This window comes from Kalmanozyma brasiliensis (genome assembly GCF_000497045.1).
Source record: "Kalmanozyma brasiliensis GHG001 unplaced genomic scaffold PSEUBRA_SCAF6, whole genome shotgun sequence".
Lineage (NCBI taxonomy): Eukaryota > Fungi > Basidiomycota > Ustilaginomycetes > Ustilaginales > Kalmanozyma > Kalmanozyma brasiliensis.
In genome coordinates, this window is record NW_015961989.1 from 784,019 (window position 1) to 806,569 (window position 22,551).

The 22,551-nt window shown below is 57.3% G+C and overlaps 10 protein-coding genes and 2 non-coding genes across 12 annotated transcripts; 6 read left to right on the plus strand and 6 right to left on the minus strand.

The window, feature by feature from the left end:
* Positions 1-777: 777 nt before the first annotated feature.
* PSEUBRA_005662 (Leucine-rich repeat, cysteine-containing subtype) lies at positions 778-3,066 on the plus strand (the record flags this gene model as incomplete). The annotated part of the gene is made up of 1 exon (XM_059465584.1): positions 778-3,066. One exon carries the CDS (start codon positions 778-780, stop codon positions 3,064-3,066), a length of 2,289 nt encoding a protein of 762 aa, XP_059320402.1.
* Positions 3,067-3,403: 337 nt separating this feature from the next.
* Positions 3,404-6,231, minus strand: PSEUBRA_005663 (uncharacterized protein; the record flags this gene model as incomplete). The annotated part of the gene is made up of 2 exons (XM_059465585.1): positions 3,404-6,069; positions 6,153-6,231. 2 exons carry the CDS (start codon positions 6,229-6,231, stop codon positions 3,404-3,406), a joined length of 2,745 nt encoding a protein of 914 aa, XP_059320403.1.
* Positions 6,232-6,939: 708 nt separating this feature from the next.
* On the minus strand, positions 6,940-7,878 carry PSEUBRA_005664 (Tetratricopeptide TPR2; the record flags this gene model as incomplete). The annotated part of the gene is made up of 1 exon (XM_016439078.1): positions 6,940-7,878. The coding sequence occupies one exon, from the start codon at positions 7,876-7,878 to the stop codon at positions 6,940-6,942; it is 939 nt and encodes a 312-aa protein (XP_016290374.1).
* A 290-nt stretch (positions 7,879-8,168) lies between these two features.
* Positions 8,169-8,781, plus strand: PSEUBRA_005665 (uncharacterized protein; the record flags this gene model as incomplete). The annotated part of the gene is made up of 5 exons (XM_016439057.2): positions 8,169-8,171; positions 8,271-8,335; positions 8,448-8,538; positions 8,612-8,653; positions 8,734-8,781. 5 exons carry the CDS (start codon positions 8,169-8,171, stop codon positions 8,779-8,781), a joined length of 249 nt encoding a protein of 82 aa, XP_016290375.2.
* Positions 8,782-9,068: 287 nt separating this feature from the next.
* Positions 9,069-9,902, minus strand: PSEUBRA_005666 (Triosephosphate isomerase; the record flags this gene model as incomplete). The annotated part of the gene is made up of 1 exon (XM_016439081.1): positions 9,069-9,902. One exon carries the CDS (start codon positions 9,900-9,902, stop codon positions 9,069-9,071), a length of 834 nt encoding a protein of 277 aa, XP_016290376.1.
* An 870-nt stretch (positions 9,903-10,772) lies between these two features.
* PSEUBRA_005667 (Armadillo) lies at positions 10,773-14,045 on the plus strand (the record flags this gene model as incomplete). Its single annotated transcript, XM_016439042.1, has 1 exon — positions 10,773-14,045. One exon carries the CDS (start codon positions 10,773-10,775, stop codon positions 14,043-14,045), a length of 3,273 nt encoding a protein of 1,090 aa, XP_016290377.1.
* Positions 14,046-14,230: 185 nt separating this feature from the next.
* PSEUBRA_006530 lies at positions 14,231-14,335 on the plus strand. The gene is made up of 2 exons: positions 14,231-14,266; positions 14,301-14,335. It is a non-coding gene; the product is annotated as a tRNA-Gly (tRNA).
* Positions 14,336-14,770: 435 nt separating this feature from the next.
* Positions 14,771-15,295, minus strand: PSEUBRA_005668 (Ubiquitin domain protein; the record flags this gene model as incomplete). The annotated part of the gene is made up of 4 exons (XM_016439084.1): positions 14,771-14,794; positions 14,891-14,959; positions 15,066-15,148; positions 15,250-15,295. 4 exons carry the CDS (start codon positions 15,293-15,295, stop codon positions 14,771-14,773), a joined length of 222 nt encoding a protein of 73 aa, XP_016290378.1.
* Positions 15,296-15,580: 285 nt separating this feature from the next.
* On the minus strand, positions 15,581-15,682 carry PSEUBRA_006531. The gene is made up of 2 exons: positions 15,647-15,682; positions 15,581-15,616 (listed from the first exon to the last, which is right to left on the minus strand). It is a non-coding gene; the product is annotated as a tRNA-Cys (tRNA).
* Positions 15,683-15,954: 272 nt separating this feature from the next.
* PSEUBRA_005669 (Dynein light chain-related) lies at positions 15,955-16,694 on the plus strand (the record flags this gene model as incomplete). The annotated part of the gene is made up of 4 exons (XM_016439053.2): positions 15,955-15,957; positions 16,034-16,408; positions 16,489-16,575; positions 16,671-16,694. The coding sequence occupies 4 exons, from the start codon at positions 15,955-15,957 to the stop codon at positions 16,692-16,694; spliced, it is 489 nt and encodes a 162-aa protein (XP_016290379.2).
* A 147-nt stretch (positions 16,695-16,841) lies between these two features.
* Positions 16,842-17,250, minus strand: PSEUBRA_005670 (Glutaredoxin-like protein; the record flags this gene model as incomplete). The annotated part of the gene is made up of 2 exons (XM_016439071.1): positions 16,842-16,936; positions 17,019-17,250. The coding sequence occupies 2 exons, from the start codon at positions 17,248-17,250 to the stop codon at positions 16,842-16,844; spliced, it is 327 nt and encodes a 108-aa protein (XP_016290380.1).
* Positions 17,251-17,482: 232 nt separating this feature from the next.
* Positions 17,483-20,377, plus strand: PSEUBRA_005671 (uncharacterized protein; the record flags this gene model as incomplete). Its single annotated transcript, XM_059465586.1, has 1 exon — positions 17,483-20,377. One exon carries the CDS (start codon positions 17,483-17,485, stop codon positions 20,375-20,377), a length of 2,895 nt encoding a protein of 964 aa, XP_059320404.1.
* Positions 20,378-22,551: the final 2,174 nt, after the last annotated feature.

Here is a 22,551-nt window from a genome sequence, read left to right on the forward strand (position 1 = left end):
GCGTGATGGTCCCCACAGGCGTGAGAGTGAATGGGTGGGGTCCGCAGAGAAGACCAGAGAAAGGTGAGACAGTTGAGCGACTCTCAATCAGAAGAAAGCGCTGTGGCCATGCATGTCATATGTCTGTGCGTCGATGCACCCTTTCTTCTCAACCCGCGTAGCACGACATTTTTTTGGTAGCATCTTCTCCCCCCCGCCAGCTAGGATCTACGTTGCAGATCAGTTTGTCGAGCTTCGTATCGTTCAAGCCTTCTCCCTTCGCAGCTAAGTCAATCATGCTATGAAAGCTTAACTCAGCCTCTAGCTGCGCAAGAAGCGATAGATCAAGCCAAATTCCTTCAAGAAGGGTGAACTGATATGAGGAGACCGTCCTCAACGCCAAGATGGACGGCAACCATCTTGACCGTGAAATCCGCCGAATCACGCCAACACGAGCCAAGATGAGCGAGCAAAAGTACAGTCAGCATGTTAACTTTGCCCCAACACCAACGTCGACACGTTTTCAGCACAAGAGCACCGCGCTGTCTGAGCCCAAACTGGAGCGACGCTGCCGTGCCAGTCTTGATGGAAAAGAGGCGATGAGAGATTGATGAAGCCTTCAAGACTTGCTTCGACCTAACAACCTGATTTTCTCCGGAAGTCGGTCGAAGCTGTCCAAGGGTGGAGGCATTGCAAGGGTCTTTCTTCTCTGGTTCAATTGTTGCTTCTTCCTCCGACCATGTCCATAGCATCGTAGCACCTCGAGCGCTGGCTCGACCAGCAACAGCCACAGACAGTATGCCGCCCAAGAAGCTGTCCATCTCTCGCATTCGTGCCGACAGCAGGGTGCGCAGCGACGATCCCGATCTCAATCGCTCTTCATCTTCTTCATCGTACAGGAGAAGCAGCGGCTCAGGCTCGAGCGCTAGTCAGCGATACCGCGCAGTTGCTCCTTCGACATCATACAGAGGCAATACCAACAGCAGAGTATGGCCATCGGCAAAGCGACAAAAACGACCAGCTCAGCCCAAAGTCAGCGCACGCATCCTGCACATCCTCGAAGACGACATCGAGGAAACGCGCGTTCAGAACCTCTTTGCGCCCGATCCACGTACGCAGCGCCAGAACATCTCGTATAGACCCCTCAAATTGACGCAGCTGGCCCGCAGAGACGGCGACGACTTTCGTCTTCCCTCGCTGAGCAGCATGTGCTCTTCTGTCATCGCTTCGTGCTTTGACGCTCTCTTGCCGTCCAGGGATCAGTTTGATGCAGCAGCCGGTCCGAGTGCACCTCACAGCAACAGCAAGCCAATACGAAACTCGCATACTCTCAAGAAGAGCTCCAATACACGCAAAAGATCTAGAGCAAGGGCGTTTGGAGCTGCGCCCGACTCGGACGACGACCAGAAAGACTACATCCCCAGTGACGATGAGGGTGCGGCGACCATATCAATAGCCAGATCGACACGCAGGCGTAAAGATGGAGCTCAAACAGCTACGGGAGCCAGTTCGAGCCAGCTACTGGCCGGATGGACCACATCTGAGCTTCACTACCTCACTCGCAAGACATCCGAACAGCTCAAGCTTCTCTCCCCTGCCGCCTCTTTCCTTCTCTTTCGAGCTCTCGTAGAGCAGTCACCACAATACCTCACCAAGACGGTTGTCAGCAACTACTTTCTTCCTCCTATACTAGGCGAATCGTCGACAATGTCACATTCGGTCAGTCCAGCTGCTAGAACGCATGTCTGGCTACCAGCCTCGATCCCTCTACTTTCGCACGACAAATCCGCAGCGTCCTTCCTCGTGGCGCACCTCTCCAACGCGCTCGCATCGGCGCGAGATCACAGACCGTCCATCCTGAGCGAGGCTACCGCAGAGGACATCCCTCTAGCAGCCCTGCCTTCGCGGCTGGTCCTTGCTCAACCAGCCACCTTCGCCCTACGCTCGCTGCAACTGCACGGCCTCACCCGCTTGCAAGATGGCACCCTCGCACGCTTCTTCGAAGCAGCCATCCCCTCCGCCTCAAACGAAGCGATCCTCAGGCTCGACACTATCTCGCTCAAAGGCTGCATTTCGATCGGCGACCGCACCGTCACCGCCATCTGCCGCTCGACCGGCTCCTCCCTTCGCTATATCAACCTCGATTTCACGGACATCACCGCCGACTCGGTCTTCAGCATCATGTCCTCTATTCCGGACCTACACACGCTCAAGCTGGGGTTCAACGACAATCTCTCCGACAAGGCCCTCCAGCTCGCCCTAGCAGCGCCCGCCACCGGTGTCCAACTTCCCTTCTCCAAACTCACCAACCTGCGTCTCCGCCACTGCCCGCAGGTGGGCGACCAGGGGGTAGCGAGCTTCCTCAAGCACTGTTTCCGGTCGATCGAGGTGCTCGATATCTCGCACACGGGCGTGGGGGGCAACAACGCGCATCAACCGGATCTGTCGATTCTACTCATGAGCTTGTTCCCCATGGGTGTGCCGGACGAACCCACCGGCCCGCTGAAGAAGCTCAATCTGCTCGGGACCAACATCGACTACTTCACCTTACGCACGATTGTCGATCGCAACCCGGGGATTCACACCCTGCTGCTGCGCCAGATGCCCAGCCCAAACAGCCGCGATGGACTGGTGATGTTTCTCGAAAAGCTGGCCATCGAACGACAATCCTGGCGCCACCGCGGGTGGAAGCGGCTGCATCTCAAGATCTCCGATGTGGGAGGCGATGCGTTTGGCGAGCTCTTCCCGGACCTTCTGGCGATTTTCCCCCGGCTGACGGTGGAAGGGTTGAAAACGTCTATGAGCCAGACGGCGTTTTTCCACGCGGTGCCGGAAAAGGTGCAGGGGGACCAGTGCATCGTGCGCGAACTCAAACTGCCGGATGCCAAACTGTCCGATCATGCTTGGTCGTTTTTGCCAAAGATCAGAACGCTGAGAAGCCTCGATGTCAGCAACACTGCTGTACCGGAGCAGGTGGTGAAGGAGACAATAGAGAATAACGAGTTCTTGGAGACGATCGATTTGAGTCACTGCAAGCAGATGCGTATTGGCACGAGGAGGAACGCTTTTGATCTTGTTAAGGAGTAGAGTCGTATGGATGATGCACACATATGATACCCGTAATGGAGTCTTTGCTTTCAGCTTCGGATACACGCACCCTCTGGTGAAAAGAGAGTGAGATTGCATCGGAGGAGCGGTGCATGAGAAGCGCGGGATTGGGAGCGGGAAAGGGGGGACAGCCCCGGGGAACAGGCAGATTAAGCGTCGTTGCGCGCTGCAGAGGCGTCGACGGACATCTGAAGCCCTGGGGAGAGGAGCACCCCTTGGATCAGACGCACCGAGCGCGCTCCCCGAGTTGTTGAGACGAGTACGGAGAACAGGAGCATCGCAAAATCGACACACATCACCACCAATCACAGCATCTTTACTCCTTATCCCCCTCACCGCGTTTCGCAACAGCACGCACCTCCCCATCACCAACGACCTTCTTGGCCTTGCCCACCATCTGCTCCTGCATCACCTCCCGCTTGCTCTCCATGAGCATCTGGGCGACTTTCGCGCGCTCCAACACCTCCCGTGCCATCCTTCGATCGCGCGCTAGCATCGCAAATCGACGCTGCAGCCGATTCATCTGCACCTCGTCGTGCACGCCGGCGGAGACAGCCACCTCGCGCAGCGCGGAGCGGTCCAGCGCCAGATGCCTGCACAGCCGCATGAAGTCGTCCACCTCGCGCCGGGTCGGCTGGTACTCGATCGAGGGGTGGTACGTCGTAGTCGATTCGATGGCGGAGCGCTTGGCGTGCGGGGGAGGGGACGAGGGCGAATCGTCGCTTGGCACCCCCGCTCCGTCATCAGAATCGTCCTCCGATCGCTTCTGCAGCTCCTCAGTGACGATGTCGGCGAGAGCGCGCTTGACCGGCGACGTGTGTGACGGATGGACGGAAAGTGTGCTCCGCTCGTAGCCGTCATCGTCGACGTGACAGTGAGCGTGCTCTCCGGGATGACCAGGGTGCGGGCCTGTGAGTGATCGCTTGAGCGTGCCAGCGTCGGCAGCACAGATCTTCTCTCCGCTCGGATCGGTGTAGCACCATTTTGCGTGATGGACATCGCGTTTCTCGAGATGCTCAGCAGCGTCAGCAGGACCATGCCCGGCAAAACACCCCTTGGCACAATCCGACCCAACACCCGGGACGAAATGGCAGCAGTCGGGGTCGGGCGATGCGCCCTCATCCCGCTTGACAACGACCGGAGGATGCGTCGGCTTATCGTACGTGCAAACCTGGCCATAGGTCGGATCCCAGAAGCAGAAGCGATGATCGCCCGACGCTGCAGAGCGCTTGTCATGAACACGCCCCTCAGCTCGACAGGCCAACCCAACGTTGTCGTCCCAAAGACAGCTGGGTCCGCGTCCGCTCTTCTTCCGCTTGACGATACGAGGCGATGCGTCGATGCGATTCGGACAAAAGACTCGACCGGCCGGGTCCTGCCAGCAGCCCGGGAGCTGTCCCTGTCTGCTCGGCTGACGCTGCTCATCCTCGATCTGTTGACGGTCGTCGTCGCAATGAAGAACACCATTCTCGTCCTCCCGGCAGCCGTGCTTGCGGTCGAAGCGCTTGATAAGCTTGCCTGCCTCTTCGGCCTCAGGCGGATGGTGAGGATCGGAATGCTTGGTCAGCTCGCGCTGGCTGGCAGCCTTGCCATTACAATGGTTGTCATCGCCCGGGCCTCTCCAGCAGCCGCGCGGGGGCGGGTCGCGCTTGACCAAGTTACCTTCTTCATCGGCCTCGGATGGATGGTGAGGATCGTGGTGGCTGGGAGGGAGGGAGCGTTTCAGCAAGTGGACCCCGTGAGCTGGCGGTCGATCATCTGGCCCGCAGTATACTTTCGCCGTCTTCGGATCACCGCGGCAATAGTGGTTGGGGAGGAACCGTTTGACCAACTCGTGCGCTCCGAGAGCCGATGGTGCACAGTGTGCGTTGCCCCCGATCACCGCACCACAGGGGATCCGCGGCCATGCACGCGATCTTGACCCGCGACCTCGCTGAAACTTTTCGGGCTCGAGGTCGACCATGTTGGTCGTGTACGGTGACGCCCCGCGTTGGACGAAGTCAAACGACCCATCCGGCTGCACCTTTAGCAGACTGAGGAGTCGCTCATGATCCTTCTCCTCCAACTCATGACAGTCGTTTCTGTCCTCGGGCTGGTCAAAGATATCGCAGAATCCCGACTCGGTGCAGTGCTCGTTCGAAGCGGAAGGCTCGCACTTGCCGGTGGAGGCCACCTTGAGCATGATCTGACGCGTTTGGGCGCGCAGCTCGCGTTGCTCCTCGGGCGTGTAGGCAATGCAACCTCGGTTGTGGAGCAGACAGGAGTGGTCTTGGCAGATGGACGATTGAGGACCGTCGCAGTGACCGTTTTTGGCGAACAAGTCGTTCATTTGACGATCGGCGGAGGCGTAGACGTGAGATTGAAGCTGCGTCCGGGTGAGTGCTTCGGCCGTGTGGGCGTGCTCGGAGGCGGTAAGGTCACGACGATGATGAGGGCGACGGACAGAGTGAACCCACTCATCACCGTCGTCGCCATCGTCGCCTCCATCTTCGTCAAATTTGAAATGCCCTCGACGCTCGTGGTCGCCTCCAGGACCGTCGTACTCGTAGGAAGAGCTGGGGTCACTGCGTCGGACGAGTGAGGGGTCGTAATTGGGCAAGTCGACTTCGACGGATTCGGACGGATCGTCATGCGGCTCATGCGAGTCAGGTTTCTGCTCCTGGACGAAGTCGCGGCTGCGCATCTCGTCCTTGTCGCCATGTAGACCGCAGCAGTGGTTGCCACTGTTGTTGTGGCCACTGCCCGCTCGATGCATAGCGTTTTCTTCGGAACGTTTGTTGATCGTAAGATTGCGTCCGCGTTCGTGATCGCGACGACGAACACTTTGCTGCACGTCCGAGTCGAAGTCGAAGTAGCGCTCCGAATCGCCGCCAGGACCGTCGTACTCCCTTGCAGAGCCGACGTCCAAACCACGGCGAGCGACTGATGGACGAGCATCGCCGTTTGGGGGCTCGACGGACACGCCAGGGCTGGAGCGGCCGCCTGTGATGAAGAAGAACGATTGCGTCTACATCAGTACAGTGTTCATTCTTAAGCAATGTCGTGTTCGTAAGGAGGAGGCTTACCTATGGCGACAGCAGCTGCGGAAGAAGCGGCAGCTAGCCCGAGGGCGAGGAGAATGAAGCACTTTCTGAGCTTCGCCATCTTGGAGACGGGTGCGCAAGGCAATGGGAAGAGGAGGAGATGGGAGAGGGAGAGGAGCGACGGGGCCAGGCTCTATATACCTTGCGGACACGCTGCTGCTTTCGATGTTGCAACAAGGCAGCGGGTCTGGGCCTGATGAGGTCCCGCCGCCAACTCGGGATCGAGCGATATGGTGGCGAGGGCTGTCAGGTGGCTGTCGAGTGCGATGCATCAAGGCGTGGGAGCTGGCCATTGGGTGGAGCAACCGGGAGGCGACCCGGACTCAGTGGCTCGCTTGTTTCTTGCAGCTGTGATACGGAGGTGGGGCGATGAAAGTATCATGTGACAGCGAAATGAGACGGCAGGAAGCGCTGGTGAGGCTAGTCACAGTTGAAGCCTAGAGTAAGCCGTACCTCGCAGCCAGCACCTCGATGGTACTTCATATCGCTCACCGAGGGCTCGAAAGGGCTGCTTACCCAAGCCACTGGTTCCCATGGCTTTCATGCTGCCAGACGAGGGTTGTGTTGGGAGCGGGTCTCTCACGCCGAGCATCTCAGCGCTGCCGAGAGTTGTAGTCGCGGCCGACTCCCGCCGTCACAAACCTCAATGATGACCAGCCTTGAGCCTTCGAGACCGATCCTGGGAAGAATCGCGTCGCACACTGTTGGGCTTGGTGACAAAAAGCAGCCTTGCGGTGCAACACAACTGGAATTGCGAAATGAAGGAGACTTACGCAGCAAGCACTGCCCGCGCTGCATCCCTTAGATGCTTCGAGGAGACGGCTTGTGGGGTATACACCTTGTTGAGCAAAAGGCTGGTCACAAGCTCGTCGATCTTCTTGACCTTGGCCTGGTCCACCACTTCCTCTGACCCGCTCGACTTGCTTGATGATGGCGAGGCGATGAGTGCAGTCGTTGCCATCTTGGTGCCCCACAGCGCTCGCAACCAAGGTCCTTGTGCGCCGCCTTGCGTTTTGCTCTCCCCATCGCTCTGACACATCTCCAGCACCCTCAGATACGCCTTGTACGCCTTGGCGATTTCGCCGTTAGTATAGAGCGTCTCCGCGTACTTCAAGTGGAAGAAGCTGTTCTGTGGTACTTGCAGTAGCACTTCTTCCAGCGCAAATGTAGATTGAGCGTACATGCCCTGATTAGCGTATACTTCGGCGAGCTCCTGCCATGCTTCCGGATCGTTGTAGAAGGTATCGAGGTGAAGGTTGAGCGCTTCGACGGTGCCCTTGATGTCCCCTAGTGACTTGATGGCCGCTACTCTACGACGAGAGAGAATGAGTGATGTTTCGCCGTTGTTGAGGACATCCTCGTACAACTCGATGGCTGCCTTGGCATCACCTTTGCCTTCGAGGAGCATTCCTTGGAGTGCGGTGACGCGCTGCGAGTTGGGAAAGCGCGAGGTGAGACGTGAGATGCATAGTTCGGCGAGATCGAATCGAGCCAGCTCGATAGCGGCAATGGCAACTTGCTCGAGGATGGACCAGAGGTCTTCGTTGGAGACCGACGAGAGACCGCGTTTGGTGATGACCAGCTCACCATATTGGACGGTCTTGTGCGGTGCTCGAATGGGGCGTCGTCGCTGTTCTGCGAGCCATTGTGCTGCAGCTTTTGGATCTGTTTCAGGATTGTCTGATACTGTGAAGCTTGTTGTCGCCATCCTGTCCGGTGTTTGAGCCGTCAATGGATGAGGTGTGAGTGTTGTTTCGGAGGAAGGTGATCTGAGCGCCTTGAGGAAGAAACTCGACACGCTGTGCTCTGCGATTTTGCAATTTTGTTAGAGCGGCCTAGTCCCGATTTGGGAGCGATTCGACTCGGAACCGACAGACAAAGCTGCAATTCGCACCCAATTCAAGCTGCATCTCGAACCCTTCTCCATCATCAACTCGACCGCTCACGATCATCTTGAGCAACCTCACTCACACTTCGGCTTGATAGCATCTGACTACGATGGTGCGTATTGATCGGTAGTGCACCTCTGCGTGATTATCTACAGATCACTGACCCTTGTATCACGTCGACAACCCATTCTTCAACACTTGCAACTCACAGGGAGCCGGACCTCGATACCCTTACCCCAAGGAGGTGTGGTCGCCAGCAGGAGGCTGGTGGACTCGGTAAGTGCAGACGCGGTCAGCGGCGGGGGGAGCTCCATCGGATCATCATGCTGACAACAAGTTCCTTCCCTCGACTTCTCCGTCACACTGACTCGACTCTCGCCATGGACAGTCCCAACAACTGGGTCTCGAATACCGCTGTTTGCGCTGTCGGCATCGCACTCGCTACATACGGCGTCTGGACATACAGCGCTGACCGAGAGGTAGGCACCAAGGCATGTGGCCATTCTGAGAGTCATCTCGATACTGATGCATACTTCTGCTTGCATTACACAGTGGAGGCACAACGCGCCCACCAAGCCCATCCCTTCGATGAACGTAAGTGATCCTCAATCATCTTGGGATCACAGGTATGCACGAGATAGCTGACGTTTCATTGTTTCCGTATCGATCTACAGTGGGCAAGACAGTTCAAGGAAGGCGAGCTTTCGGTCAAGGAGCCTTGAACATTTCAGTCGACGCAACAGATTCTCGGCCAAAGCAATACAGACATACGACTCATCGAGACTCGGGCAGGGAGATAGAGACTGTGATTGTGATGACGATCGGTGGAAACAGCCATGATCTGACAGACTGCGTCCGGACGGTGCTTCACGCAGATGGCGCATTGAGCCACGACGCGACTCTCGCGGGGATCAAGTTGCGAAGGACTGTGACAATGCAAGGGTATTGCGGAAGCAGTGCTCTGTACAGATGCAGATCCCATTACGGCTCAAGCGGTGCTGTCGTCCGCTCACTTTGTCCCAGCGATCTCCTTGATCGTCTCGATGAACGCCTGGGGCTGGTGAGCGAATCGACCCAAGAACAGCCCGTCGACACCTTCCCTGATCTTTGCAAACAATCCAGGTCCAGCGCTGCCACCGTACAAGATACGCATGGAAGCATCCGTCCTGCCCTTTGCGCTTTCCACGTAGTCCTTGTTATATCTCCTCCTGAGCGCCTTTGTGATCTTGACGACGTACTCTGGTGACGCTGGCTCCGACTTGCCGATAGCCCAAACCGGTTCGTAGGCCAACACTACCTCAGCCTGGTTATCCATGGCCTCCAGCGCGGGTCGGATCTGTCTCCAGCACTCTTCGACGACCATCTCGACGTCGCTGATAGAGAGATCGTTGATGTTCTTGGGCTTGGACACTTCGCCGATGCAGATGAGCGGGACCATGCCGTTTTTGGCGATGGCAGCGGCCTTGTTGGCTACGTCTTCGTCGGTCTCGCCAAAGTATCGCCTTCTTTCCGCGTGGCCGATCTCGACGAATTTGACGCCCGCCTGAGCGAGCACTTTAGGGGAGACCTCGCCAGTAAAGGCACCAGAGTCTTGTGAGTGTACATCCTGGGCGCCCAGCAGGAACGTCGAGTTGGCAGACGAGATCTGAGAGGCGACCGAGGTCAACGTGACAAAATCGGGGATGACAAAGACGTCGGCGGGCTGAGCAAGCGAAGAGAGGTTGGACGAGAGGAGCGAGATGGACTCGTCAAGGTAGGACTTGGTCTTGGGAATGTCGAAGTACATCTTGAACGAGACGCCGACGAGGGGTCGTCGACCCGAGGAGGTGGCGCTGGTCGACATGATTGCGGTGCTGTAGCAGGGGATATTGATACTTGTTGCAAGAAGAAAGGTAGAGACGCAGCAAGGGGTGATATCGAGTGATATGATCTGATGGTGGACGATGATACAGAAGAATCGGTGTCAGAGTGCGAGGTTAAATCGCGGGGACTTTGGCGTAAATTGCAGGCTCAGTGCAGCAGGCCTTGTCACTTTCACACAGAGCAGCCTTCGATTGCAGGTCACACCAGAAGCGCCACACGCTGCCCACCTTCAAAGGCGCACTGCTTCTCAACACTTTCTCATCCCGTCAGCATCGCTTTATCGTGCTTTCTCATCCATTGCTGCTCTTGATGCCTTCTCATGCTGCAACATGGGGTGTGTAGCAGACTGACTTGAGAGAAGCATCACCTCGAATCACGGCCACGGAAATCGCCGAGGAAGGCCTCACAGCAAACAACGAGAGCCTGGCCCAACCGCCCGGTCGGGTCGAGCTAAAACTCTGAAATGCTTCCAAGTCGCCGTGTGGAGTATGAATACAAATTGGTGTTTGAGAACGAATAGTTGCTCGATCGAAATTGTATCCCTGAATCCAATCGTTCGCCACTCAGTGTAGATTTTGTGTAAATGTGAAGATTGTGCAGCTAACACGACTCAGTGAAAAAGCCGACCAGCTCCACACACTTTTTTGCTCGCTTCTGCAGCTCTGGATTTTTGTCGGCGCGTCGGTGAGAGTTCTTCTTGAGCCAAAAAAAAGTTCTTCTCAAACAAAGCTCGTTCGGTCCTCCTTCTCAGGGTTCTCAACCATTCGGCTGCTGTCCGACACCACTCAGCCTCTCTTCTTGACCATCACATACTTAGCGTTGATCGATCGGACGCTATCCGCCTCCAACCATGCCCAAGTCCGGCTTCGATCCGCAGCGCCATCAGCGCAAGCTGCACCGCCACAATCCCCTCTCCAAGTCTGCGTCAGCTTCAGCAGCGAGCAGTGCACAAGCATCGCCTTCATCCGTCTCTTCCGCTACCCTTGATGCGCTTCAGCAAGCCTCAAAGACCGCAAACGGATCCAGTCCGAACAAGGGAGGCGCTGCCAACGAGATCATTCCACTGCTGGCCAACCTGCCTGCTCCCGACAATGCTGCCAGCACCTCAGCATCCATCAATCTAGCTGACAAGGTCTGGTCGCTCGCCTCCGTGTCGCTGCTTCTCACTGTCGGCCCAACCCAGTCAGCTTCCGAAGTCAAACAGCACCGCAAGCTTCTGCTCTCACACAACCTCGTCGGAAGGCTCATCCAGGCTCTACAATCACATACCGAGGTCGATGTCAGGCGCGAAGCCAGCGGTGCCCTCCGCAACCTGTGCGTCGATGCTGGTCTCGACGTTCGCAATGAAGTCGTCAACAAGGGCGGTGTTCCTGCCATGCTTTCAGCTATGAGGTGGGCTAGCAATGCTCTCGGCTTTGATGCAAGCTCGTCTGCCAGCGCCAGCGCCAATCCTTCGGTTTCTTTCGTCGACGACGCACCCACTCAGGAGCAGGATCTCGAGTCTAAACGTGCGCTCCTCGCCAAGCCACTCGTCCAGATGAACAAGAAGGAGAAGAGGCATGCTACCAAGCTTGCAGCCGCACTCGGCAAGACGCTCGAGCAGGTTGCCGGTCACGGTCTCACAGCCGACGACGAAAAGAAGCTGGCCACCTCAAGCAAGAACGACTCAGGCGACGCTATGGACACCTCTGCGACTGCATCGGTGACATCTCGTCGAGGGGAGCCATTCCTGTCTCTCGACTCCAACACGCGCAAGGGTCTTCTCGAAATGGCAGAGAACCTCGTCACCGTGGTCTGGTGTCTCTGCGAATCCGGCGATAAGGCTTTCGCCAAGCTTGTATCGTGGAGGTGGCTCGATCAGGACGTCGTCGGTGCAGGTACCTCCGGCGATGAGCTCAGCGGACAAGCTCTCGCTTCCTGGCTCTCTTCTGCTATCGCTCTCGGCTCAAGAGCTGCTTCCGTTCTGTCCACTGCGGGCGCAGATGGCTCTCGTGCATCCTCTTCCAGTGCGCAAGCCGCGTCAGCAGAGGCCCTTGGCGTGCTTTCTAACGAAGAGTTGTCTCTCTTGCTCGACCTCGCCCTTGCTTCTGGCAACGCCCTCTGCGCCTTGACGGATGGAGGCGAAGCCGACTTTGTTGACGGTCTGCTTTCTCGCAAGTCTGCTGTCCCACCTCCGAAGTCGTCTAAGAAGAAGGGCGGCAGGGCTGAGCCTCCCTCTTCGGCACAGGCACCCATCCCGACTTCGCTGGATGAACAGCCAGCTGCGGCTACTCGCTGCCTCTCCGCCATCCAGTCCGCGCTCAGCCTCCTCGAGGCCTGCGTCCAGACCGACCAGACCGGCATCGACAAGCTCAAGCGCTACGTCCTCTCGCAGGCAACCATGCTCGGCGTCCTCTCCGCAGGCATCTTCCGCAACATTGCTGCCGCCGTCGACTCCAAAGCTGCTGCATCTTCGCGCTCCAAGTCTCGCAAGCACAGCGGCTCGGCTGTCACGCTCACTTCTAGGCACATTTTCATCCCCACATCATCGACCGCAAGCACAACCAACGGTAATGGTGCTGGTGCAGAGGGCGTGACGCTCAAGAAGTACGAAGAGAGCGCCATCCTACCCGCCCTGACACGTCTGCTGGCCGGCGTGGACATGACTCAGCTCGCACACGACCTCGACGGCCGCGGCGATGTCAGCCAGGCGGTTTCACTCGACTCCAGCTCCAAGGACGGACAAGACGAAGCGACCCTCCGAGCAAAGATGCAGGGCAAAGCCGAGGACAAGGCGCAAACGCTCATGCTTGCGCTCGAGGTCCTCGCCGAGATGGCCGGCAGTCTCGACTCGAAAGCCGAGGGCGACGCGGAGGAGGAAGACGAAGACGAGTGGCTGGAGGACCTCGATGCGGACGAAGAGGGTCACGACCAGGATATGGACATGGAGATGGGCGGTGACGAAGACGACGACGATGGAGAAGACGACGAAGCAAAAGACGACGACGACATGGGCCTTCGACAGGCTCAAAACGGCGCCGATACGTTTGCCGACGCTGTCAAGCGCAGCGGCACCTTGCCTTTCGAAGGCTACGCTCCGAACCTTTGCGCAGTTTTGACTGCTTCTAATCCTTCGCTTGCCGGTGCACTCTTGACACTGGCACGCCCGTTCGAGGCGTCCTTCCCGTCGCTCACCTCGGCGAAGCCTGACGACAAGCATGCATCTGGCTTGCTGCGAGGGTTGCACCTTCGCTCGCTCTCGGTGCTCAATAACGTGTTCCTTTGCCTCGCTGCCTTCTCGCCGCCTCCGCCGTCGCAGCCCGCTACCGACCCCAAGGTGCAGCGTCGAATTGCGGCGTTCCGCACATGGTCGCAGAACACTCCTCAGAACGGCAGTCTGAATGAGGTGTGGAAGACGCTGTTCGAGATCGCAAAAGGCTGTGCCAGCGTGCCTGCGGTGGCGAATGCCGGCGCTGGTCTCGTGACGCCTTCCGACGGCGATGCGGACGGTGTAGTTGGTTCGGCTGGCACAAGTGCCGGTGCGGGCGCAGGTCAAGGCGAAGGCGAAGACGGTCTGGTGATGGTCGAAACGTGCATTGGCACCATGTGGTCTCTCGCGCGCATCCTCGAAGGCTCGGTCGAGCTCTCGCCCACCACGAGCCCCAGCATCCCCGTCAGCGTCGCCAACGCCGTCTCTTCAGAGATCATCATGGCCCTCACCACGGGCTACACGTCGGCTAGCACCGACGGCATGCGCGTCAAATGCCTCCTCCTCCTCTCTACCATCGCCCGCTCGCCCCTCATCCATCCCACTCTCAACGCGCATATCGGCAGCTTTTTGGTCAGCATCCTGGAGCACATCCCCGACCACCCTTCGTCAACCACCTCGGGCACCACGCCGGAAAGCATGCTCGCCGCGATCAACGGCATCATCGACACGTACGCCGACGAGACGTCGCACTACGACGCGGCTGGCTTCCGACAGCCCAATCTGCTGGCTAGGTTGAGGGCGACCGCGTTCAAGTGCAAGGCGCTCGCCAAGCAGATCGACAGGCGGAAGCAGATTAGCCTCAGAGCGAGCGCAGAGGAGGCGTTGGAGAACCTGCAGGGTTTCGTGCAGTATAGGCAGGGCTTGCGATTCTGAGTTGTGGCCCAGCTGGCCAGCAATTTGTTCCGTTGTTGATGGGAATGGCAAGTCGATCATCTCCGTATTGACGTGTGTGTCGACTGTGACTGTGACGATGACCCGATGTCAGCTAGTCGTTGTGTACACTCACTGAGTGATCAAGTGGCATTATGTATGTGGTAAGATTTTGCTCCTTCATCGTGGCATTGATAGTGTAGGGGTATCATGAGTCGTTGCCAAACTCATCGTCTTGACCGAGACGTGACTACCGATTCGACTCGACCGGGGTTCGAGTCCCCGTCAATGCATTTCTTTTTGCCCTTTTGGATCGCTCACCTTGCTCTCCGGTCACTTTTTGGAGCTCGTCTCGTTATGGGCCTGGACTGGGATGAAGGGGTGACTGGCACCAGGACCGAAGCAAATGCTGTGCATTGTAGACGGATGGAGGACGAGGAGCATCGACATGACTCCGGGGCGTACAACTTTGCTCGAAGAACTGCGCGCATTCTGGGTGCTCAAAAAGGGTTCAGCTTTGGAAAGCATCGAGCGAGCAACACACGTTTTGAACGACTGTGTCTGTTGCCAACGCATGATCCGTCACCCAGGACAGCTGACACACGAGGAGGGGGCTCACATTGGGTATGTTCGTCGTAGTGTGACTAGTTGCTCTGCGCAAGGGAAGGCCTTCGCCCATCGCTGCACGTCATTTGCGAGCTTTCCTTGAAGCTGGCCTTCCAGCTAGATCAATGCATTTCGAACGAGAAGCCCTGTTCAAGGAGCAATCGAGTCGCGAAGTCAGCATCATGCATCGAGCCTATTCTCTGACTCGCGCAACCATGGCCGCCGGGGGCGTTAGGACTTACATCTGCGATCTCGTAGTCCGCCAGTGTAATGTGATCCTTGTAGACGGTGTACCACTTCTTGAGGATGATCTGTGACGAGTTGGAAGGACGTATTGCACAAGGTAGCAATCGCGGTCAGTCGCTGCGCTAGCCATCGCTGCGTATGGTTGAGATGGTCGTGGATGTGTGGGCTCACCTTCTGGGGTGGTGTCCCCGTCTGCGCAGCAATGAGCTTTTTCAGGTCGCCGATCGTGTCTTCTGGCGAGCACTTGACTCGGACTGTTGGAAGCAGGGAAGCAGAAGAAGCAGATAGACAGCAAGGAAGAGCAGGGACGTCAGCGCTACAGAGCGAACAAGAGGATTATAAGACGGAAACGCACCTTTTCTCCCCAGCCGGTCGTTGGCGAGGACCTCGATCATCGGCATCTTGCTGTTCGGTGAGTCTGCTGGCACCAAGCTTGTGCAGCCGAGTTCAGTCGTCGAATTGATCTTCTTCGTGAGGTTGTGAAGTGGCGATTGAGTCTCTCGCGACCTGCTCGAAGCCAGCCTGAAGCTATTGCGACCGTTGTAGACGATGGTGGTTCACGTCAAAGAAGGGACACCATGAAGCGTTCAAGGTGTTGTTCTCCAAAGCGCTAAAAATTGCTCCACTTTGCCGTCTTCCGAGGCGGTGAGGAGGCGGCAAGGACGGCCTAGCGAAAAAGCAAAAAAAGTGGAAGGTGGGAATCGAACCCACGACCTCAAGATCTTTCTTAGCTTCGTTCCAGAACAGATACGTTGCAATCTCACGCCAAACCACTAAGCCTCTCCCACGTTTTGCCCAAGATTGACTGACACAAGTATTTATGAACGTTCCAATCCATCAACGCAAGATCCCGTCTAGCCAAGAAATCACGCGGGCCAAAGGGTGTTCGTCAACGACGCGCGCGTGTATCTCAGCTGTCTGCTTTGATAGATGTGGAGCGATAAGAGAGAGCTCATTCACTTTTTTTTGGTGGTCGACGTACCCATCGCCCTGGGTCCTCGCTCAAGCTTCATCTTCACCACCACCGTCCACCGCTGCACGGCATCGTATTCACTCAAAGATGGTAAGCTGCAAGCTGGACGAGCTGATGCGCATCTAGGTCGAAACGCTGACACTCTTGCTCATATTTGATCGCACAGACCGACTCCCACCCAGCCACGGCAACGGCCACCGCCCATCCTCACATCTCGATCGCAACACCCACACCACGACCGCTTTCTTCGTCACCGCTCTCGCCGCATCGAGGCTCGCCTGCCCCGCCGTGCTCGTCATCCACCTCGGCACCACCCGCTGAGATCGAAGCAACGCTCACGCGGCTTTCGACGCATCAAGGCGTGCTAGGCTGTCTCGTGCTCAGCCGCCACGATGGCTTGGTGATTCGAAGCGGAGGTCAGATGTTCGATCCCAGCGGCCCCGGTGCCAAGGGGAGGGCAGAGATGCTCAAGAGTGTTACGAGCTTGGTCAAGAGCAGCGTGGAGAGCCTGGCGGCCGATATTCGGGGGATTGACGAGACGGTGAGTTGCGCTTGCTGGGAACGGAAGGCGGCTTTGAATGGCATGCTGACCCTTGACGAGGATTTCGCTGATATACACAGGACGAGCTTGGCTTCCTGCGCATCAGGACCAAAAAGTACGAGATCATGATCACGCCCAACGACAAGTACCTCTTGGTCGTGCTGCAGGTAAGTCTCGCCTCCGTTACGACATCTCGGCTTGCCTTGGGCTCAACGCTGACCCCCACTCTGCTTCGTCTACCTCATACCGTGCGCTACGATAGGATCCCAACGCAGCCGTACAGTGAACCGTCGCTATGCTTGGCCTGCTCTGACTCGATACCATATACCCACATCCGTTCTGTGTTTCAGCCTCCTCGCCTTCTGCTGCAATCATCTTATGCATTCACGCTCTCACAAGATGCACAGGCTGGCCATACTGTCAAAGCGCTTGATCATGTCTCGCTTGCATTGTCGTCTGCTGCCTGTTCTGGCTCCCGTTGCAGCTTCTGTATCAGCTGCTCTGCTGTCACGCGGTGTCGAAAAAGCTCTGTTCAGGTCGCGGCAGATCCAGAAGCATTCGCGTCAGCCACAGCCTTAGAATGCTCGACCGAAACAGCAGCAGCACTCACCTCTCTCGCCGAGATGTAGCACGGGGATATCGTACTGATACTTGCGTCTCCACGTGTGAACATCCGGCAATGAGTCGTCTCTGATGTTGTACGTCGCCAGTTCGATCGGTATTGTCTTGGAAGCTTTGTTGATCTCGTGCTGCATCACTTGGCATAGTTGGCAGTCTGCCCCCGTGTACAAGGTCAGCCGAAACGGTCTTTGTCGTGTGAGCAATCGTACTGTTGGCAGCATCGTGACTACTTCTCAAGAATGAAGTGTACCGGATGTGGATATGCAGATGAGCCTCGCAGGTGAATCGAGCAAAGAGTTATGTCTCAGCGTCGAGTCCAGATTCGGAAATCGGGCTTTGCTTTGCCGTGGAAAGTGACACGGTCGTACAAAGGCAATCATTGGACCCTTGTTTGGCCTTCGCTACCATCTTGTCCCACCTCGCTACAGTCGCCCCAGTCAAGCTCCCTTCACCATGTCGGACCCGGAATCGTCCCCTCCCCCACCTCAGGATGCGCAACGCAAGCGCAAGAGGTCTCTCGCCGCGGATGACGACAGGCAAACAAGACCTCATCCGAGCAGCAGCGACTTCGAGATCCCCGCTTCCCAAGATGCCCGCGGTGTGTTTGTCGATATCCCCATGCCCTCCTCTTCTGCTATGGCTGCCTTCCACGCGGCTCAACATCCCCTCTCGAGCCAACTGGACTCACAATCCTCGATCGACATAGACGATATCCCCATCCAGTCGCAAAGCCTCCAGCAGCAGACATCGAGCGCATCGGAATACATCCCTTCAACCCAAGCAGAGGATCACTCTGGCTCATCCGCGTCATTAGCAGCGCCCTCAAGCGATCCAGCAGTAGCATCAGTGAGCGCGATGAGGCCACTTCCCTCGATATCGACGCGCGTGTTCGAGCCGTATCTGGATGACACGACGGGCATGGATCTCGAACTGGCCGAGACACGGATTTCGCGAAAAGAACGACACGGCGGCCAGGCAGAGATCGACAACTCCTCCCCAGTCGAGTCCTTCTCCCCCGCAGAACAAGTGCAGCTGATGGTGAAGCCGCAGGATGTTCCTCGTCTAGGAGCTTGGGTCTTGCCTCCCCTCACTGCCGAGAACAGCAACCTGCATGTTCACACTTATTCTGGTCAAGAAGTGCTCAGTCAGATCCCAATTGCGATCGACGACGATGATATCATCGGTCCAAACGATCTCATTCCAGAACTCGCCGCGTCGCAATCGTCACAGCCGCTACCCTCGCGGCGTGCCGGGCGTAGACCGCCGCAGGAGCAGAGTGTTTCGCCAATCACTGCCTCGGCCGCTCCGCCGCCAATCCAGTCCACTCCCGCGTTTGCTGCTGCTGTCCCTCCGCAGGACGACGATCAGCCGGATCTGCTGCTGCTGCCGAGCCAGTCCATCCCTTCTCAGCAGCAGCCGGAAATCGTTTCTTCGACGCCCGCCCTCCCACCAGCTACAGCGAGGGAGGATCCCGAACCAGCTGTGACCTCATCCGCCTCGCATTCTTCCACCAGCAGCTCGCTCGGCTGGTCGGCCCTACCCCGACCTGAGGTCGTCGAGCTAATCCAGCGATCTCCAAACGTCCCCGCCTTCCTAAAGAATGAGATCGAACGCTTTGTCCTACGCGCCAACCGCTCCTCTTCGCCCTCGTCCGCGCCCAAGGCATCACAACTGCGCGGATCACCACGACGACGCTTCGCCTCGCAGTCGCAGTCACAATCCCAGTCGCAGTCGCAGTCGCAGAATGACGACTCCGAGACACAGGAGGACGGCTTCTTGCGTACCAAGAAGCTGTGGTGCATGGACCTGCTCATCTTCCCCGCTTCGTCGTCTTCGCAGCAATCCAGATCCGCAGCAAACGCCGCGCTGTCAGGGATCACTTCGCAGGTAGTCGTGCGGTTGACGGAGCAGACGCAGCTATCGCAAGTCTCGTCCGACTCGCCGAGCGCGCGCGGTGGTGTCGCAGTCATCCTGCTGCTCGACACGGTCGAGGGGACATTCGACGTGCACGAGCTCGAAGAGAGCCTCGCGAGCGTCTTGCGCAACGACAGACGCTACAGCGTGCAATACGATGCCAATGGACGCAAGTGGGGTGCTGGCGGAGCGAGTGCCGAAGATCAAGCTTCACCTGCTGATGCGCACAACACGGCTGCATCAGCGACGGCCGGCGACGATCTCGAAGCGGCCCGATCCGAGATCAGCCAGTTCCAGCTGCGTCTCGAATCAGCCTCGCGCGAGATCGAAACCCTCTCTTCGGCCAAGACATCGCTCGAAAAGGAGCTAGCAGAGTCGCAGTCGCAGCACGACTTTGTGCGCTCGCTCTACGACCGCGCCTCCGCCTCTGCGTCCGCCGCCCAAGCCACCGCCTCGGAGGCGCAGGCCAAGGTCGATCTGCTGGAAGGGCGGCTCGAGGACGGGCTCTCTTTGCATCGTGCGACGCTGAACACCGCCGTCGACCGGTGGAAGAAGCGAGTGAAACAGCTCGAAGCAGAACAAACCTTCTTCCGAACGCAGCAGGCGTTGACGGACGGTGAAGAGGTGCGACGCAAAGCAGCGATGTGGGATGCGTACCAGGCGGAGAAAGCGGCTCGCGAGCAGGCGAGGATGGAGCGGATCCGGGTGCATGACGAGAAGCAGCGGCTGCGCGCGCAAGCTCAGGCCCAGGCGGCGTCGACGGGCGCAGAGACAGATGGGTTGGGCCCCTTCGCGCGTCCCTCCATTCCGTCAAGCTCAGGAGTGCGGGAAGCAAGCCCAATGGACGAGTTGGACGAGCTGGCTGCGCTGGCGCGCGAAGCTGCCGAGGCTGGGGACGCTCTTGCCCTTGACGCTCCGACCAACGGCGGTCGAGCGAGACGATCTCGTCGCACCGACACGGCCAACCGCCCGCCACCCTCGTCGACCGAAGAGATGGCCGCCCAGGTCGAAGCGGCCAACCTGTCGTCCGCCAACGCACTCTCCGACTCGCGCCTCGAGCTCGAGGATCAGTTCGCTATCTTCCAGCCGTCAGCAGACGACGCCGGTGTCGGTGGTATGGGCGACTTCGACGCAGCGCCAAGCGCGAGCCTGGTAGACCTGACAACGAGCGAAGGGCTCTTTGGCGCGGAAGGCATGCACTATGCATCCACCAACGGCGACGTTGCTGCCTCCGAAGATCAGTTGAATGGCGCGACGGGTCAGGAGGGCTGGAATGAGAGCCTCACCGACGTGCAGCTTCCGCCGAGCTTTACGGAGGACAGTCTGCTGCTCAACGGATCTGACGGCGCGGCGAGAACCCAGGTGACGACGCAGCACAGTCGAGACGGCGGCAGCGATGCCACATCGTCGTTTCAACCGCATACACAGGCATAGATTCGCCCGGCGCCGGACGCATCTATCATTTGCTCTTTCATGTTCTCGCTTACGATCTTGGTAAACAGCTGTGCTTAACGAATCTCTAGCAGAGTCTCTGTCCGAGCAGCCAAGCTTGTCTAGCGAGAATGTGCCGCAACAAACCACGATATCCAAGCTCGAGCCTTGCGCGACTCCTCGAGTCTTGAGTGTGAGTTTTGAGTTTTGAAGTTTGTGAGTTTTGAGATTTGTGAGTTTTGAGGTTTGTGAGCTTTGAGTTTTGAGTTTTGAGTCTTGAGCCTTGAATCTTACAATGTTCTGATGTACAAAAGGTCAGCTTGGTTGCATCCCCAGGCCTGTGTCTCCTTTGTTGTTGGTTTATGGTCATGTCCTGGTTGATTTGCTCCTTCCATCATCATCCTCATCCAACAACTTCACACCATTAATCTCTATTTGGTAAGCCAAAAGCTTGCTCTATGCGCTGTCCTTTGTGTCTGCAGACCATGCCTGCTGACCATGCTTGTCAACATTGTTTGCTCTTTGGGTTGAAAAGGCTTTGTTCCTCTGCCAGTGCACCCACCAAAGCCCTAAGTCCACGCCATCAGACCCCACCAAGATGCCCACTACCACCCCAATGGAGCTCAATCTGCCCATTGCTACTCTGTGTCCTGCCAACAACATCAAGACTCTATGCAACAAATCAATTGAAGCCCTTAAGCTCAAGCCTGCAATCCAAAAGCGCAAGCTCAAGCTTGCCATTGCACTTAGGGTTTCATGTCACCGGTTGAATGGTGTTGGCGCATTGGAAGCCTGGCAAGACGGTCCATTTGAAATTTCAAATCAGAAGTCTGAGTTGGTGGGAAGACGGTCAGCTTCAAAACTAGAGATGCGTTGTATTCATTTTGAATTTCCTGGCAATTTCCATCTGGCAGGCAGANGTGTGCTCCTTCAGCTACGCCATCACCAACATCACCAACCACATCCGCAAGGCACACACAGGAGTTCATGTCACACAGGATGCCGCAGCAGGATGCGGTCTGGTGGCGTGCAGCTGCGGTCAGGTAGTGCTGAATGCAGTGGCGCTCAGGAAGCACCAGGGCATCCGGCACTGCCAGGCAGTACTGCCGCCAACACCACCGGAGACCCAGCTCAACACAGTAGCAGCAGAACCAATATTCCAATTTCAAGCACCACCATCTCCAGAATCTCAAACACAGGCCGCATCACCTCCACAAGACACGCAAACGCAAGACAGCGGCATTGCTGCTCAAGACTGGGATGATGTACTGCCCATCCAGCCAGACAGCCGTCCTGCAAGCCCAGGTTCTCAACATGAGCTGTCACTCAGTCTGGTATCTGACATTGACGGCCCAACGCTTCCTGACTTGCCAGCAGAAGAGCTAACTCCACCATTGGATGCTGAGGGTACCCATCAAGAGGACATCCTGGCAGATGGCATTGTGATTTGGCTGGGCAGAGGTGAGCCAGGTACAGAGCCAGAGCCACCGGTAGAGCCGCCAAGAATGCTCCTTGCCTCTGCTGCTGACACNGGTACACGTCTGCCACCTGTTCCAGCCCGCGCGCCAGTGCAGGACTGGAATGTGGAAAGCGCAACCGATGTTGATTTCTACTCGGTGACCATATCTCCAGCCACACTACTCCATATCTACCCTAGCCCTAGGCCGTGGGGCGGTGGTGGGCGGCAATGGTCAAGTCCGTCGCCAATTCTCCTGCCAAGTGGCGGCTTAGGGGTTTGATGGGCGGAACAGAATGATATTGGCACGTCAACGGCCTGGCAAGATGGTCCATTTGAAATTTGAAGTGAGAAAATTGAACTGGTGGGAAGACGGTCAGGGTTAGGGTTTGATGGGCGGAACAGAATGAGGTTGGCGCGTCAATGGCCTGGCAAGACGGTCCATTTGAAATTTCAATTGGCAACATTCAAATGGCGGGAAGACGGTCAGCTACAAAATTGGAGACGCGTTGTATTCATTTTGAATTTCCTGGCAATTTCCAGTTGGCGGGCAGACGGCATCATCTGGAAGACGGTCTGATACAAGCAGCAAGACGGTCTGATACAAAGGCAAGACGGTCCAGTACAGATCAGCAAGACGGTCAGCTTCAAACTGGAAGACGGTCTGATACAAACAGAAGCTGGCTGTACAGTTGCTCATCACCCGTCCACCACACAGACG